Here is an 18,968-nt window from a genome sequence, read left to right as displayed (position 1 = left end):
CAGGGTAAGTTCAGAGGTACTGGAAGGTCCATGTGACTATAGAAGTATCCTGAGACATTAATAAACTGATGATTAATTTCAGTGTCCTTTATTAAAAAAATAAGGAATCCTGACGAAAGAACCCGTTCACTATATTAGTCATTTACACCTTAGTGAGAATTACTTTATTAGGATTGTTATGAGTGCAGGTGGTATGAGAGGCAGAAGAAGCCATGGCAAGAATATGAGACTCACCAGTCATTGTCATGGGTACAAGAATGGGCAGAACAAAAGGGTGAATTAGGAAAACTGGGCAGATAGGAAGATTTATTTCAACTGCCTCACACCTTTACAGTGAACCAGAGAGGTAGTGATTCTGGAAATATAATCTTTCTACTTCTTTCTTGGCACCAGATTTTATCCTTTTTTCTGTTCACCATTCTTAGGAATGTGATCTGTCACCAGGAGAAAACTTGACAATATGTTGCCTTTCAAAACCATTTCTTCATTTACTCAGCACCTATTTATTAAACACCCACCACATGTAAAGAATGAGCCAAGCTGCATCTGTCCATGCAGTTTCTGACACACAAAGTTCATTTGCAGCCCCATCCAAGTTCAGGTGTTTGGTACCATGCCTCCCTGGTCCGTTTGACCCAGCGTTATCTCCCAGCCTCAGAAACGTGTGTCAACACTTTGGGCTCTCATGTGCTGTAGATCTTTCCACCTAGAGGGTATGTTTGCAATAAAAGATGACTTGAAAGCCAACAGGTTTTGTTAGATTTCACAAAAGCCCTTCCTTGAAAATACAGACCAATGTAAGAGAAGAATATAGTTTTATTATTTGATTTATTATTCATTGATTATCAGCTACTATATGAGATATCTTGAGATATCTACTATTTAAGATACCTTCAAAGACTGCTATAGATTTTTCTAGAAACTACCATAATTCAATAAAAGAAAGGCCTCTGTAGGAAGGTAGTCCGAAGAGCTCATGCTTTTCGGTGCAATCTGGTTTTGTCTGATACCTACCAGGCATGGTAAGTAACTGATTGGAAATAACCCCTAAGGAGGAACACCAGAATCTCATATGCCTGGTGTGTTCACTTTCCCCTAGAGGCCCTTCCTTTCTTGTTTTCAGAAATTCTGTCAAAACACTTCAAGCAAAAGGAAAGGTTTCATTTCCCTGATAAGTGTGTGGGGCAATAATGAGAGCTTTCTCATTTAATAACAAGCATTCAAAGATTTAAAATTAAGAAAGCCGCTCAAAATTCCTAAGCTGTTTAAATTGTTATTTTTGAAATTTGAATTTCAGTTCAGTTGGATGGGAGTTGTCAAGGGTTTTATCGTCCCGTGGATCTATTGCTTTAACAGAACTACTCACGCTAATGAAAGTTCTCTGCAGCCAAATTCTCAGCAATAGGGAACTGGTGGAGTGAAGCCAAGAGCATCTGGCCAGTGGAATACCATGCAGCCATTTCAGCAATGGGGCAGCGTGCGTGCTGAAGCTGGACAGATCCCAAGATAGAGTGTTAGACGCTAAGAGCAGCTCACGGTGTATGGAGTACACAACATCTAGTCTTACTAGTCCCTACCCCATGGATATATGATGTGGGAATGGAGAGCTTAACATTTTTATTTTATATTTTTTTATATATTTTATTTTATGTATTTTTTTGTTCTGTGCCCCACCCCCCCCACCGCCCCACCCCCAATAAACTGGCCTTGCTTTTATGTTAAATTAGTAAAGAAAAATCCAGTGAAACGGCATAGCCCCTCCCTCACCCCCCCACTCCCGCCCCATCCTCTGGCCCAACCTGCACTAATGTTGTGTTAGTCACCTCGAGTCTGCTTACGGGACTATGTACACAGGTGCCGTGGATCATTGGCAGCCCTGGGTGTCTCCTCCGGGCTCAGGTGAATGTTGTATTGGGGCTGTGGAGCGAGCTTGAAGGCTCCCATGTTACAGATAACTGGCTTTAATCAGGCAGGCTGAAAGGAGAAATCGCGACTCATCGGGTGTCACCAAGATTCACACAGGGTGTGATGGGAGAGGACAATACTCAGATTGCAGAATGGGGTTTACATTCCCAAGTGAGGCCTGGCCTGGCCTCTGTCTACTGCTGAGAGTCAACTTCCCTTATTCGGAAGGAGGGGAGGATGATAGAGATACCATGTTATTATCACCCGTAAAAAGCTGACGTTCCTATGAAATGCGTTCCCATGGCTCCATGCTCCCATCCACCTGTCTAGAAGTCCTCGTTGAGACACAGCAGGACCCCCCTGTCCCCACCTGCGTGTCCCGCAGCTGGAGGTAATAAAGCTATTCTAACATTTCCCCTTGGGTCAGGTAACAAATGTGGATGAATGAGGCCCTGAAGATTCTGGCCCTCAGTTTGTTTTATGTGGGAAATGGAATTATTTAAATCGCTCCCTCTTCCTGAACATCCTCAGTGACCCCGAGTGACCCAACCCCTTGGCTCTTTACACAGAATGTAGAATATATAAGTGTAAGGCCTAGTGAATCAGAGTGAAGCTTTTGAAGTCAGACAGGACTGTTTTACAATGTAGACATTGCTCCTGTCTGTTACCTGGGGAAGCTATTGAAACCTTCTGAGTCTCCATGAAATGGGAAGAATAGATCGTAGATCACAAGGTTGCATTAGAATAAAGTGAGCTCACAGCTACAGAGGAACGAATTTGGTGCCTAACACTTGGAGCTCCTCGACCTATTATAGTTGATATTTGTGCTTGTGTGTCATAGGAAGGTACTACTATTTGGGGTCATTTTTTTTTTTTTTAACCAAAAAAAGCCAGCAACATCATATGAGTCAAACCTCATATTTGTAGGACACACCTTTACTTGTCTGCTTATGTTGAGTCAGAACCTGCTTCTCCATAACTTCTACCCCTAGGCGAAGGTGCTTCCCTTAGGGCTCGCACCCAATAAATACAATTCCGTTTTTCTAGCTGGAGCATTGCCACAGAGAGAATAATAATACGTCAAAACAGAAGACTGTTCTCTGGTCCGTGAGACTTGGTCAAGTCCACTGTCCTGGTCGTGCCTGTTATTACGCCGTTGTCTGTCGGGTCTAGACTACCTTGCTATCCTCTGCTTTGGGATAATGGCACTAGCACTCAGTGAACCCCTTTTCTGCCTGTCCATCTGGCTTTCCACAAGGCTCTTCCAGGAAAGGGAGCCCACAAGGCCGGAGGAGGTGGGACATGCCCTTTCCCTCTGCTTCCTGTAAGACGCCTGCATCATCTCAGTGACTTCGCTGAGAGCCGTGACATGACAGAGCTCACAGCCACCATCCCTGACCCTGGTGGGCTGGCTGCACTGCTGGTCAGTGATAACAATGCCAGTGTTTGTGCAATCTCCACTCTTTGCATTGCACTGTGTTAAGCACTGTGCGTTTATATATATAAATATCACCTTATTGAGTTCTGGTATTAACTCTGCCAGACAGGTGTTCTCTTCCCACTCTAGGTCAAGAAATGGGTTCTGAGGAGTTAAGTGGCTTGCAAGCTAGTTGTCAGAGCTGAGAGTCAAATCTAGGTCTGTCTGTCTGTCTAGCAGGAGCTCTTTCTGCCTCTTCATGCACAGGATGGAGGAGGGGAAAGGGGCAGGGGCCCTTTGCTGTGCCCCCGTAACCTTCTCTTTCCCTGTGTAATTGGTTGACCCATCTGCAAGTGTCCTTTTCTTCATGGGTTGGGCAGCCGAGCCCCAAAAGGGAGGCTCTTTGGCTGTGTTCAAGTTGCCTGCCTGCCCGCTGACCACCCCCACCCCACACCGGCCAGAAGCTGCGTGCTCACTCCTGCCTTCTCAAGAGGCACTAGAATTTGTCTCTGTTCCATTTGTAACGCACACAGGACTGGGCTATTAATCATGCCACAGGCCAGGCTGCACAGCGCCTCTGGAATAATGAATTACCCAGCTCCTGCCAAAATGAGTCACACCATGGCCACAAAGGAAACTTATCTCTCCCTGACTCTCTCCCCATCTTGTTCCCCCCTCTTCCCTTTCTCGTCTCCTGTGATCTGTCTTGCCAATTGTAATTGGAACATTTTCTCCCGTATTTAAGTTCTGAAGTGTCTTTGGGACTTGCTAATGTATCCAAAGGCTTAAAACAAGTCCCGTCAAGGACGTTTATTGCTGTCTAGCATGGGCAGCTAAGCGTAGCTTACAAGCAGCTCTGGGTATATATGGCCAGGAATATAAATGTGCCTTTTGGAAAGGAAGAGAACCCCAAGGGGGGAAATGTGTGTGTGTGTGTGTGTGTGTGTGTATTTTATATAATATATAATACACACACACACATACATACATACATACATTTATTTATTTATTCCGAATGATGATATCAAACAAGGGCTTAAAGAAGAAGCAATTTCTGGCCTGGTCATGTGACAGAGGTTGCACAGGACTTGGGAGGGTCACACCCTCCCAGGGGATTGTTTTGGGACTTAGGGGGGAAGCTGCCTAAGAGGGGATCTGAGGTGATGTGTCCTGAATAAGAGAAATCTCTCTCTTCCCTGACTTCTGCTGCTTCATTTGGGGGTAAACCAGGATCACCTAACAACTGGGACCTCTCCTTTTTTCTACTGAGAGAATTTTTTCCCTCAAATTATTGCTGTCTACATATTATCACTAAGGAAGGTTTTTGGCTGTTCTTATGTCTCTTTACATCATCAGAAGTCTAGAGGCAGGCCGTCCAGGGTTGGTGTAGTAGCTCATGGATATACTCGAATCCAGACTCCTACCATTCTGCCCTGTTGTAATTAATTTGTTGACTTACTGCCTCACGGTTGTAAAATGGATGCTGTAACCCTAGATATCATGTTTTTATTCAAGGCACTAAGAAGTGGGAAAGCGTTGTCAAGACATCCACTGTGTTTGTCACTCATATCAAGAAAAACAAAAGCTTTCCCCAAAGCTTCCAGAGGATGTCCACCTGTGTCTTATTGGCCAGAACTACTTCTCATCCTTACCTGTCCTCCTTAGCTGCAGGGGAGTCTGGAAAAACAAGCTTAGCTTTCCTGCGCTCTGAAGTGGAGGCAGCAAGGGAAATGGGGACTGAAAAATGCTTGTGGGGTTAGCCAACAAACAAGGTCTGCCACAACCAGAGAGAGGGGACTCCTAGAAGAATGTATTGGGCAAGCACAGGCAGCTTACCTAATAGTGGAGAAGAAGGAAATTCATATGCTTGAGCTTTACCGTGGGCCCAAGACTGTGCCGGGCAGCAGACCCGTGTGCATGCATGTCCCCGTTAGCTCTGTTGTACACTGAGCAAGCTAAGCTCTGATCAGTGTTCTGCGGGAAGTTAGGAACCTGGATTTGAATGCAGGTCCATCTGACTTCGAAGACTATTCATGCTGCCTCTGGGAAGTTGAAGCCTATTTCCTAGCGCTGGTTTTTTGGGTGCCTCTCTGGATCTTAGCAACTTCGTTGAGTCTCCAGCACCTTCATTACCCATAAATGAAGTAGGAATTTGGAACAATTCTTTTATGGGCCCCTCATAAGTTTTACTTATAAGATGAATATTCGGGCTTTTATGTTGTGATGACAGTTAAAAGAGAAGTGACCTGGGGGACAGGAGACCTGGCTCTGCTCCAAAGCTGGTGCTGAGTTGCTCTGTGGTCTTGGGTACATCCTTTCCCCTTGTCTGTGAAATAGAAGGTGGGAGATGCCCTACGAGGAATCTAACAGTCTTAGGACACACGTTTTGCCCCTTTCCCCCATGTGTCTTTCATTTGTTCATTCATCCAACAATTATTTCTTAAGTGCCTACTGTGTGCTGGGTGCTGCTCTGGGTACTTGGTATAAACTAGGCAACAAAACAAAGATCCCTGCCCTCATGGACCTTGTGTTATATCCAGTCTGTGTGCGCTGGGGGCCGGGGACACAAACAGTAAACATAACACGGTATAGATTAGGAATGAGTAAATTACACAGATGTGAGAGGGTGATTCGTTCTCTGGGGCACAAAAGTGGGAAAGGGGACGGGGTCTGGCAGGGCCCGAGGAGATAGTCAGGGGTCTCCACTGAGAACATGGCATTTGAGCAAAGACTTTACAGAGAGGAGGATGTCAGTCAGCACACAGTTAGGGTCGTGGCTGCAAGCAGAGGGGAGAGCGAGAGCAAGGACTCAGAGCCAAATGTTTGCCTGGATTTTCTGCATGATTTTTCCCCATCTGAGGATTGGCCTGGAGCTCTTCTCTCCTGAGCCCTGTCATTTCAAAGTGTTGGCCTTCAGTTGGCTTTCAGACCCACTCAAACTTCCAGGAGTTGAACGCCACTTAAATTTGACCCTCCTATGGCCCTTAGGGACAGAGAGCCTGGTTACCGCCTCTGAATTTGTACCTCATTGCACATGAGAGAAACACTTGATTTCTGGAGATAGAGGGAAAGTGATAGAACCACCAAGTCCTAGAGATATTGAGATCCTATCAAAATAGCACAGCCTACCATCTCCAGTCTATTCCTGCTGTGTTTCCTGTTTAATACCTCCTGTACTGTGAGTGACTCAGTGGTTTTTTTTCCTTAATTTTTTTTTTTTTTTTTGAGAGAGAGAGAGAGAACAAACAGGTGGGGAAGAGGGTTAGAGAGAGAAGGAGAAGCAGATCCCCTGCTGAGCAAGGAGCCCGATGTGGGGCTTGATTTCAGGACCCCAGGATTACAACCCGAGCTGAAGGCAGATGCTCAACTGACTAAGCCACCCAGGCACCCCTGACTCAGTGTTTCTGTCATGTTGTCAAATGATTATCTGTGTTGATCAACCCTAAAGCCCCAGGTAGGAGAGCGTTGTGTTTTCTGCTTTACCAGTTACTGCTCCTGAGTCAGTGCACTATAGGGGCATGGGCTTTCCCCATTAGCTGCAGTGGGGCCTCCCTAAGCAAGGCCAGGAGCCCCCAGGAAACCTCAGTCACTTGCTGGGCTGTGCAAACATGTATGTATGTGTGTGTGTGTGTGCATGTGCATGTGCGATGACAACTTTGAATACATCTTGAAATGTAACAAAGAAAAAGAACAAGAGTTGCCTTCTTGAGTTGTGTTCTAAGCGGAAAGGTGACTTAGGATCTGAGAACAGTGATATCGTGCAGGTGTGTTATTATCCCAAGTCAAACTGAGAACATGTAACATGTTAACTGATTGATAGGCTCATGAATTAAAAGAATCTCCCCTTAGTCCTTTTAGAGGGTTAGTGTGTGTCCCAGACACCTACTCTAAAGTAGATGACACTTCAGGCAAGAGGCTACACCCCTCCCCTGCAAGAAAGCCCCTGTGGGCATGTGCGGGTCTCCGTCGGGATACTGAGCAGAGCTGGGTGTCACTCACAGGGTGCTCAGAAGTTTAGTTCTGGTTAATGGCTCAGCATGGATTTCATAGTCCCTTTTCTAGGTATATCTCCTTTCTTGTGGCCTTGAAATTTGTTTGATGGGAAGAACAAGGAAACTTAACTTTGATCTCTGTAATCTGTGAGAGGTTAGAGGAGAGAATTCAGAATGACATGCAAAATACAGGATATATTGAAAATGAAAGGAAGGTGAGAGTCTTCATCAGGATTGTAGGCCATTGAACCAAATTTCTCATTGTATGACCTTACCCAGTGTGCAGGGGCATTGAAGCAGCAAGCTTCCTTATCTGGTTTCCCCCTTTTATGATTTGCTCCCTCCTGTGCAATCCCTAGGGACAACTGAGCCATAGACACAGAGAGGAGGAGAAGCATGCTATTGCAGACTCAGATTGTACAGGAGGGGGTAATGGCATGAGTCTAGAAAATTCTGACAAGAATGTAAAAGTCAGTCTTACCATAAGAAAGAACTTAAGGGTACAGGCTCTCTGTTTTGCATATTGCCTACTTACAAGATCGAAGATATTGTTCATTCATTCAACAAACATATCAAGCACATGCCTGGCTCTGTCCTGGGCACTGGAGATTATCAGTGAACGGCACCACCCAACAGTTTCCCTGTCCTCATCTTATTTGGTTAAACCGTCTGAAGTCGCTGTCTTCGTAGGTCAAAGACAATCCACTAAGTACACATCTACTATATGATTCAGCCATTCTACTCCTAGGTGTTTACATTAAAGAAATAAAAGCCTATGTCCATACAAAGACTTGTACGTGAACATCCGTAGCTGCTTTATTTGGCATAGCTCAGACTGGAAACGCTCCAAATGTCCATCCACAATGGGTAAACAAATTGTAGTAGGGATAGCCACGGGATGGAACAGCAGTGGCAGTAAAAGGGAATGAAGTACTCCCACACACTGTCCATTACATTCCAGAGAGAAAGGGAATGATTGAATGTCTGTAAAACTTCAGAAGATGCAAACTAGCCCACAGTGACAGAAAGCAGATCAGCGGTTGCCTCAGAGCAGGACCTGGGTCAGGGGACAGCAAGGGCAGGAGGGGAGATTTCGAAGGAGCAAGTGCAACGTTTTGGGGGTGCTAAGTATATTTAGTGCTGATTGTGGTGATGGTTTCCCAGGGGCAGACGCCTCCATACTTGCCAAATGATACACTTGAAGTATAAGCAGTTAATTCTATGATAATTATACCTGAATAAAGGTGTTAAAAAAAAAAAGTCAAATCATACCAGTTTCGTATGGTTTGATACACAGATAAATTTTGGTGATCAATTAATTTCTAAAACCTCATATTCATTTTTCATATATTTACTGAAAATCCGCGGTGTGTCAGATCATAGCGTGAAAGATGCTACCCACAAAAAGTAAGGAAAAAAAAAGGCCACTTTTAAGCTTCCTGGGTGAAACAGGTCTATAGAGGATTGGCTTTCCTGCAGGGAGTTCTGGAGCCGTTAGCAGCTGAAGCAGCTTCCTCTCCGTCGCCTGCATTTGTGATGTGTGTGCCTTTGTCTCTTTCAGAGTGACCTGTGGTCGTTGGGAATCACCGCTATCGAGATGGCAGAAGGTGCTCCCCGTAAGTACCCTCCTCCGGGTGCGATCTGTCGCGGGGCTGCTGTCCGCGGACCCTGCGCCTTCCCTGCCAGGTGCCCGCGAGGCTTTCCTTCCGCTACGCGGAGCCCGGTGTGGGTTCGAGCCGGCGCGTGGAGCGGGCAAAGTCGTCTTAGCTCCGCCAGGAATCCGTTCGTTTTAGAGCCGCGTGAGGATCTTGTGTCGGGAGGGGAAAGAAGGAAAGGGAAAAGACACTCGGGAATGTGGGTTGTTTGACAGATCCCGCGCATCCTTGATTCTTGATCTGCTCTTTACTCGGAGCAGAGCTGGGGCCGACCCGCAAAGCCCAGGAGCTCCAGCGCAGCACGAATCAGAGCCGGTTCTCAGCGCGCGATTACGCAAACCCTTGTACTCGGGTGCTCTCCCTCCTCACATGATACTGCTGTTCGGATCTTTAGGTGTGAGGCTGAGTGGCCGGGGCTCGGGCCGTCGGGGACCGTCGGAAAGGCCTTGCGCTGTGGCGTGTCGGTGCTGCGGAGCGCCTCCAGCAGCCGCGTGCTGCCCGTGACCTCGGGTTCCGGGGACCTCCCTGCAGGAAGCCGGCTCACCAAGGGTCGGGCTGCTGGTGCGGCCCCCGGGGCCCCGCTCCACCCCACAGCCAGTGTCCTAGCGTGGCAGGGATAGAAGGCAGGCTTTTTTCTCGAAGACACAAACTCTCACCCCTCAGGTCCACCGCTTCCTTTCCTCGGTCTAACACACACTTCAGCTGCCTTGTCTGCCTCTCGCTTTCACTCCGATCAGACTTTCAGAGCAATGAGACAGGTGTGCCAGCCGGTCCGGCCCCCTCCCCACTGCCTTTCAGGCAGGAATTCTCCCTGGAACTATCTTCTCACGTGGTTAGTGCTGCCTTGGCCTCTGCTTTCCAGAGGACCTGACCCAAAACAGCCCCCTTCTGTGCCTGGCAGGTCATTCTGCTCATAGGGCTGTTTCTCTTCCCATTATCCTAGACTTTGTATTTCTCACTCTAGAGTTGGTAGAATTCATCTGTAGCGTGATTGATTTGGAGTGTCTGTTGACAAAATTCCCTTCATTCGCAATGCTAATAGGCATTTATGAATCAGAAAAATCATATATTGCAGTCCAAAATATTATTCTCATATTATCATTCTTGATGAGTAGTAGAGGGGGCTAAAAATAAATGTCTACTTCCAGAATCCTTTAATTTTTAAGGAGACTATATTCTTACTCTGGGCAAAAAGGAAAAGAAAGCCCCAGAGGTTTGAGAAGTAAACTAGTGAAATATTTTGATTAAAATAAGAATGCGTGAGTGCTTTCTCTCTAAACCATAATGCTGTGTTTACAGGTTGAGATATTTTAATAACTCTTCTACCAGAGCCTCTTTGCCTTGATCTCTCTGTTCTTCCTGGGGCCAGTGAGCAAACAAACAAACGAACGAACGAACAAAACCCAGAAACAAGCCTGTCATGAAACCTGAAAAGCCATGAGGATATTTGGAAATACAGAGAGAAAGGTGTTCTGGTCTAGTGCTTTAGACTCTAAAAAATCTATGCGGATAGCACTGCATGTGTATGAACCTTCAGTGTGTAAGAAACGGCCCATCTAGCTTTCATTTTATGAGTTAGGCTTTTACAAATTAAGAATAACCTACCATTTCCATTGTGGTTGTTACCCTGATACTGTTCGCTCTGAATCTGAGATGGTTATTTATAGCAAAGCAAAGGCTTTGACCCTTTAACTTGGCTTTCTTACATATGAAATAGAAGTAGAAATGTTAACAGTGTACAGTTGATATGCAAATTTTATGAGACTTCTGTGATTCGACATCTGCTGTGTTGACTGTTCAGCACATAGAAGCTTGGCAGTCTTCTGACTTTGCTCACTGGGCCTGTGCGGCCTCAGAGCCGTTCGGTCTGGGTTTGGCATCCTAACCTGAGCTGGCCCTTGCTTTGGTCTCTTGCAGCTCTCTGCGACATGCATCCCATGAGAGCCCTCTTCCTCATCCCCCGGAACCCAGCGCCTCGCCTGAAGTCGAAGAAGTGGTGAGTCTGGTCTTCTTCAGGGCTTTGCTGATCCTAGGGCAGGGTCTTCCTGCGATGCTCTCTTGGACGAGCTCAGATCCTTAAGTCCAGCTGCATGATGAGACCAACATATACCGAGACCTGGGGGGTGACTTTCAGTGGGTTATCACTCATCTTAAAGCATGTATTAAGTACCTACTATTTGCGCCACAAGTCTTGATCACCACACTGTCAAGGTGAGGAGCTAGTAGCTAAAGTGAGTCGTGGAACCCAAGTAATAACATGAAAGCTCTTGGATTTATCAGCCACCTAAGAAATAGCTTGCCTGACAGCTCAAGACATCTCATTAGAGAGGGTGAGAGTTCCAAGAGTCAGCCAGCCAGGTTGGCTGGCTTTTCTTCTACTCCTTAACATGGTAATTCCATTCAGTGCATGCACACACCTGGTAACATGAGGGATGATTTCACTGGTCTGTGCATAATTATTTGTAACATTTGTAACATTTGTTTTCCCTTTATGGCACATGATACTGGCTTCTTATTTGGGGCAGTGATACAAACTTCCCATTTAATAAAGTTATTCACATCAGAAATTGACCTAATTTAAAGAAAAATACCAAGTGGATACTAGGATGGATGATGGAAGAATCCGGTTAAAAGTTGTGTTGGTAGAGGGGCTCCTGGGTGGCTCAGTTGGTTAAGCATCAGACTCTTGGTCTCAGCTCAGGTTTTGATGTCAGGGTCATGAGTTCAAGCCCTGTGTTAAGTTCCAGGCTGGGTGTGGAGCCTACTTAAAAGACAAACAAGCAAACAAAAAATTGTGTTGGTAATATACAACTGACTCGAGTTTGGGAAATACAGTTCTATAGGTTACACCAGAAGTTGCACTTTTGTGTGTATGTATATCAGTGTCTTTGTACCTTATCACTGCGTAACAAAAATTCATGGCTTCTTTCTTCCCCCTGTGTATATGGTGTATCCTGATACCTCCCAATACATTCTTGAATCTCTGATTGCCCTGGCCTGGGGCCAATTCCTCGACCACTTAGGATCCCCTGTCTTTTTCTAGAGACATATTCTGGGCTGTTAGAGAATGAAGGCTCAAGACCTTTCTGCCCCTTTTCATACTCATGATCACTTCACGATCACCGTGGACTGGGACCGGGACCATTATGTTTCTCCCCTTCCCACCCACAACCTCACCCTCTGCTGTACAGAGAGCAGTCTAAATGAAACAGTCACCTGGTAGTGACATAGCAACCCCGGTGAGACAAGAGAAAGACACACGACACAGGGAAGAGAGGGAACCAGCCAGAGGGGACCGGCAGCCCCGAGTTGCCGAGGCCGGCGGAGGAAGAGCTTGAGGGTTGCTATTGGAAACGAGGAGCCCTGCTCTGTGTGAGCCAATCGTTCTCTCCCCAGCAACAGCCTTACATTGGGCACCTGTACGGCACATGACCAGCAAGGCCTGGACACCCTGCTTCCTCCCTTCTCCCCAGAACAGGCTCCCTGGGAAAGAATTTGTCTCGGTTCCTTCCTAGGAAGCACCAAAGCCCTCTGCTAGCTTTCTGCTTGTCCTTCGTGCAAAGCCTCTCTGACCCCCATATACACACTGTATACAGTGGGCTTTACTTACCCTGTGCCCTCTCTCCCTTCCCACTCCCTGCTCCCTGCTGGACAGATGTTTCCAGGGTTCAGCCGGCAGAGGACAAACTGCCATCCACACGTGTGTTACGTTTGGTCAGCGCAACGTGGCCACATGCCATATCTCGGGAACATTGGTATTAATTACCAACTTTTAGGAATCTGGGTACTGAGCACCACATTCAGATTTCGGGCCTTTTGTGCAAAGATGAGGCACTACTGCCCGGCTGAGTGGCTCCTGCTTCTTTTAGGGTACCAGGTGGCCCTTCTGCCCATTGCCACCTCTCCCCGGCTCTGAAGCTGGAGTCTGTTGGTCACTGCGCTTGTCCTGTTTTCCTCTTATCCTGGGGCTGCACTGCCCTTTGCTTGACCTCTCTGTTCCCTTAGCAGACTGGATGAACAGCCCCTGCACTGTGGTTTTGGATTTTCATTGACCCCGCTCCCAAAAAGAGCAACTCTGCACTGACCGTGTTTGAGAATAAGGAAAATACAGGCTGACTTTGCTCCTTCTAACCTTAGACAACGGGAAATAATTCTGGTGGTGCTGCCAGGAGCTGAGTCAGTCCAGGGACAGTGAGGAGCCCAGGGCTCCATCTCACCCAGCCTCCCTGGCTCCGAAGGAGAGCCAGTTAGGAGTGTGAGTGCCACGCTGCCAGACAGAGGGGAAATGACTTGGCTGTTTGAGAGAGTGAGTGGGAAAACAGAAGCCCTGGTGAAAGACTCTTTCTCACTCAGAACCTGGCCTTTATAAGATGGCCATGCAGCCCATCCACTCCGCCGCACCCCGCCCCCCAATCCTTGCACTCCCTGCCCCGGACCATAGGAAACAGGATGTGGCTCCCAATTCTCTTCAATAGAATTCTACTTTTTTTTTTTTAAGATTTTTTTTTTTTAATTTGATGGAGAGAGAGAGACAGGGGGAGCAGGAAAAGGAGAAGCAGGCTCCCCATTGAGCAGGGAGCCCAATGCGGAGCTGGATCCCAAGACCCTGGGGTCATGACCTGAGTCGAAGGCAGATGCTTAACCAACTGAACCACCCAGGCGCCCCAGTGGAATTCAGCTTTTTAAGTGAAAATATGTAAGCGCTGCAGAGTACTTTCTTGAATAACCAGGTCCAAAGCGATTTAAAATAAGTTAGGGTTTGCTTTAATATGCCCTGGTGTTTGGGGGGAAGTGAAATATTTTAGCTGTTTTCTTTCATTTTTTAAGGGAGAGGATCCCTCTCCCCGCCCATCAAGAGAAACAAAACTCCAAAATGTTCTTTTCGTGTATTTTCTGGCTGATGAATGATCAGAGGAAGTAAACTGTTCTCAGGGTATATATCAAAGTACCGCCAAAGGGGGCACCAATGTGGTAGAGATGGGCCAGGAACTCTTTACAATAAGCATTGAGTTGAGGGTCATTTCCGACTACTTGCAGAACCTACAACATACGAGACATATAAGGCATATGTGTGTTGTAGACTCAGTAATTTCTGTGTGTGTGTGTGTGTGTAATACATATATATGTATATATATACATATATATACATATATATGACATATATATATGATTTATATATGTATATATATACATATATATATATGATCTTAACCACAACCCCCAGCCAGATGCTCTGAGTCCTCAGTTCTGCAGCTCTAAGACTGAGGCTTGGGTGGGTTATGTTCCTTGCACAAGTCTGTACAATCTGTTAGTTTCCCAGGTTTGTCATCCCTGTTCTCTCTACTGGATCATCTGGTCTCTTAAGTTCAAGGTTTTGACTGATAGAGAATGGGATACTGATCTCTTAGTTGAACATTATTTTCCTGCTTTAATATTAGGAAAAGAAAGGCAGGAGTGCTGCTCTTTGCCCCTTCATTGTTGGCAGGGGGCATTGGGGGAAGTACCCACTCACTAAAACCTGGCGCTTTCATCCCCCCCCATCAGCAAGACAAGGAGAGGCCTCAGTGCTGAGCAAGTCATGTGGCCAGGGCTCCCGTCAATGCCCAGGTGGCCCAGCCATTCAGTAATTAGGTCTCTGGGAGGATTTTAACCTCAGCCGAATTAGAGGCCAAGGATGCTCTCAGCCCCTGTCTCCATGTCACCATGGGCAAATGAGCCGTGAGCTGGGACTCCCATTTCCTCCTCCTGTCTCTACACATGGCCAGACTCCACCTCCATGGGCCAACCATCTCCTTCAACACAATTCCTCTCCTTTCTCTTCCCACCATGCTCACCCCCGCTCCCCGGCCCTACCCAATGGTACAGTTGCCCACAGGAGTTTCTGGAGAAACACGGGGATAACTTCATTCCTGTAAAAGAGGGTTGGTCTGTTTCTTTTCCCATGCTCTTTCAATATGACGATTCTACACAGGCAAAGAAGTGCTTAATGGTGATCATTAGAAAAATCGTAACTGCTTCCGGGCATTAATATAAGTCTGATGAATCACTGACCTCTACCTCTGAAACGAATAATATCTTATATATTAATTAATTGAATTTAAATTTTAAAATTAAATAAATAAATAAAATGAAAAAATACATCTTTAAAAAAAAAAGCGCCTGTCATTGGAAAGAGACATGAGGCTCCTTAGCCCAGCACACTTGTGCTCCAGATGAAGACCAGAGGCCTGGTGAGGTGAACTGGCTTAGCCAGCTCCCAGGCTCCTCATTGCTAGATTCAACCTAGAACCCTTGCCTTCTGCTTTCACTCCAAAGCTTATAGTCCCTCCTGCTATTTTATGAGGCACCAGTTCTGATTCCTGGTGGGTTGTCAGGCACTGTTCTTTGTTGTTGTTTTTTTTTTTTTAAATTTACTTATTTATTTTTGAGGGACAGAGCAGCAGCACGGGCAGGGGATACAGAAGGCAGGGTGACAGACAGAGAATCTCTAGCAGACTCCTTGTTGAGTGTGGAGCCTGACATGGGGCTCCATCTCACAACCCTGAGGTCACGACCTAAGCTGAAACTGAGAGCCCAATGCTCAACTGACTGTGTCACCCAAGTGCCCCAGACACTTTTGTTTTTTAAGAAATGACAAAGCTATTTGTGTGTGTGTGTGTGTGTGTGTGTGCGCGCGCGCATGTGTTCTAAATGAAATAATAATAATAGAAAGCAAATATCAGAAAATACTTCAAATCAACTGAATATGCTAGTAGTAATGTGACTTTGGACTTCGTTAAAATCAAAACAAAAATTACTGCACAGATTTTTTAAATTAACCTTTTTTGCGTGGTCTCCTTGGAGATAATGGTACCGTTGACTCTTCCTCTAGCATATCTAACCCAAATATATATGAAATAATTCCCTTTAAGAACACTACACTATTCGGTTCCACAGAGGTTGAACTTCAAATTTCTCCCTCCAGCCCTAAAGGCAGAGAGATTCCCGTTGTTTAAGCCTGGTGATGATCAGACTTGCTGGGACCTTGTCAACACAGCGATGGTAACAGTCACAACAACAGCAAACATACGTACAGGTTATGATGTAACTGGCTCAGTGCTAAGTATTTCACATGCGTTCATTCACTGATTCATCACAGCAGACTTTTGAGAGAAATCCTAACAATATCACCATCAGCAACCAGGGAAACTGAGGCACAGAGAAGTTAAATAATCTGCCCAAAGTCACACAGTTAAGTGATAGAGCCCAATGTAGAGAAGAAGTGTCGTTCTGGGCAAATGCAAATTCGAAAGCTCAAACTACATTTAGGGAGTCCCAGGATACCGAAAACTTTTAGCCAGACTGGTTTTAATGATTAATGTGATAATCTTTCAGACGTGTTTAATTCCTCGAACACAATTAAATATATAAGCCAAGAAACTCCAGGAAGATAAAGTGTTTGATGAGGCTGGTTTTAGATCCGGAGCTTCCCACTGTAAGCACCAAACATGAACTTCTGTGTCTCCAGGCCAGCCCTGGGGGAATCAGTATGATTAATCTTGGGCATTTTTTAAAAGAGACAGAACTAAATTCCCAGCACAGAGATGCAAACAATAAAGTTATATAAATGTACTTTAAACCTGTTAGACCAATCAGGAAACAGTCAAGTGGTATGCAACTGAAGGGAAGGGTTTTTACTTTTAATTAAATGTGTAATTGAGCATATTGATTCTTTGGTCACACTAACTTAAATAAGAGCCAATGAATCTTTCTTTGAAGACTGGTTTTAAGGAAGCATTATTTTCTCTTCAAACGATACCGTTTTTAAGAAGACATGAGACATGAGACATTGAGAGGACATGAGCTTTGTGGTCCTGCACATCTTGGCCCAACCTTTGGATGCAGAGTTATTCTCCTGAATATCTCTGAAGGTCCCTTCCCACCGGAAGAGGTGGCGGAAGGAGGGCTCTGTACCGCAGTTTGTTCTGCTGAACTCTGAACACACCCTCCTCCTAGAGATGCCACTGCCTTGTTTTAGGCATCAGTATTGGGGAATGGAATGTACAGTTTTTCAAACCTGGATCTCATGTTTATTTTTTTTTTAAGATTTTATTTATTTATTTGACAGAGAGATCACAAGTAGATGGAGAGGCAGGCAGAGAGAGAGAGAGAGAGGGAAGCAGGCTCCCTGCCGAGCAGAGAGCCCGATACGGGACTCGATCCCAGGACCCTGAGATCATGACCTGAGCCGAAGGCAGCGGCTTAACCCACTGAGCCACGCAGGCGCCCTCTCATGTTTAAATTGGGCGTGATTTCTTTTATTTAGCACCTTCTAATTAATAGTTGAGCACTTTATAAAAAGAAAGCACTTCCTTCTAGTTACAAGCAGGAAAAAAAAAAACCTTCATTTGCATTTCTCCTGAATATTTAACAGCTCCCTGTCTTAATTTGTTTTTGTTTTCATGTTCTCAATACTGATTTTTCTACCAAGAAAAGCACCGTGTGGAATTTGTCTGTTTCCTCATACGGGTTAACTTTGTTCTCTTCAGGTTATTCCTCAGGCCAGCCCGTTAGTCCATGAGGCTTCTTTCCCACAGTCGCTCCTTAGAGGGTGTCACGTTTGTGCCTCCACGATTTGGCCGGTGGGCCTGAAAAAGAAAGCGTATTCAACACTGTCTCCTCTCCAAACCTCCCTTCCTGTCCCTCACAAGCACAGATTGAAAAGTAGCCATTTCGCACACTTGTCCGGAACTCACATCTGATAACCATGGGGGCATTCATTCGTTCATCAAGCGTCTGGGGGCAGGAGGGGTGCTCTGGCTAGAGATGACTCAGGCCCACAGGACACTGGAGACCGCCAGTGTGGAGGAAGCCGGGGGCCATGAAGGACACGCAAGAAGGTGTCTACAGTGTCCACCCTGTTACTCCTGTTTTTCACAGTCCACAGGGCAGCCGGGGGTGACCCCAAGCATAGCCGGGTGCATCTACTTCTATGTTAAATAATTTAAAAGCTTGAACTTAGCTTAGAAATTTGGGGAGGAAAAAAATAGGAATAATTCAGTCCTTTAAAATCACGGAATAAGATGAGAAACTGCTTTGACCTGTGCCGAAGGGGAGAGTGGTGCATCTGTGAGTGGCCTCTTGTATTTGAATTTTAAATAACATGCCCACCGTTGTGTTCTGTGTGACAAGGACAGCTTTCAAGCCTGCAGTCTGTGCGGAGGGCCTGCCGGCCAGCCCAGGCAAACAGGCTCCTGGGATCTGCTCGTGTTACTCCACAGCACTCCACAGGAGGGCGACGGAGAGCACAAAATGGATTCCCTCCTCCTCTGAGCAGAGTGGGGCAGCAGAGAGGGCCGCCCGAGTTCCCTTAAGGCCTCTGAAGGTGATAGGCCAAGCTGCCAGTGGAACACACCGGAAAGGCATGCTATATAGTCGTGAAGTAATTATTTATGATGCTGGACAATTTCTTGGAACTCTTAATAAGAACATGCATGCCCAACTCATGAATCACAGCTAAAGTCCACCATTGTTTCTACCACGGTGTGGACTTCCTCCCCTGCTCATTGCCATGGTGTCTCTCGCCAGCTCTCCCCTGCCCTTGGCCTCTCTGGCACAGGGTTTATCTTTGAGGAAATAGTGCCTTTCTAGAGGGAGATAAGTGCGCTTCTGGGTATGAACTTAGTCCCTAAGTTTCCAAGTCCTTAGGTTGATAACAAACATACACATACACCCTGTTCTTATTAATTAGAGAGCAAAGTGCAAAAGTAATTTTGAAATCACCAGTTAGAAAATTTGCTTAACCAAGTTCACTCTACCAAGGAAGAGTCTTTCTCGTTTCTATAAAATGTACTCTTCCTTACCTACCCAACCTTGATTTTGCTCTCCTCCGGCTTGCATTTTCTGCCTCATCTGGACAGCTTACCTCAGTGTCCCCTGATGTGTAGTGTGCTCAACCCCAGCCTTCGTTTTTCACCCTTTCCTGCCTCCCTGAACTGTCTTCCCAGAGTGATTTCCTCT

At 46.0% G+C, this 18,968-nt stretch overlaps 1 protein-coding gene across 12 annotated transcripts in view; it reads left to right on the top strand.

Moving 5' to 3' along the window:
* Positions 1–18,968, top strand: part of TNIK (TRAF2 and NCK interacting kinase) — a 385,411-nt gene that overhangs the window by 266,164 nt on the left and 100,279 nt on the right. For all 12 annotated transcript variants that reach the window (XM_047730493.1, XM_047730479.1, XM_047730473.1 and 9 more), the window contains exons 8-9: positions 8,876–8,930; positions 10,887–10,965. In XM_047730493.1, the coding sequence (XP_047586449.1) occupies positions 8,876–8,930; positions 10,887–10,965 (134 nt within the window). The remainder of the gene's footprint in view (positions 1–8,875; positions 8,931–10,886; positions 10,966–18,968) is intronic.

Source organism: Lutra lutra, chromosome 1 (assembly GCF_902655055.1).
Source record: "Lutra lutra chromosome 1, mLutLut1.2, whole genome shotgun sequence".
NCBI lineage: Eukaryota > Metazoa > Chordata > Mammalia > Carnivora > Mustelidae > Lutra > Lutra lutra.
Note: the sequence above shows the minus strand (reverse complement) of the source record. Positions and strands in the feature narration are given on the sequence as shown.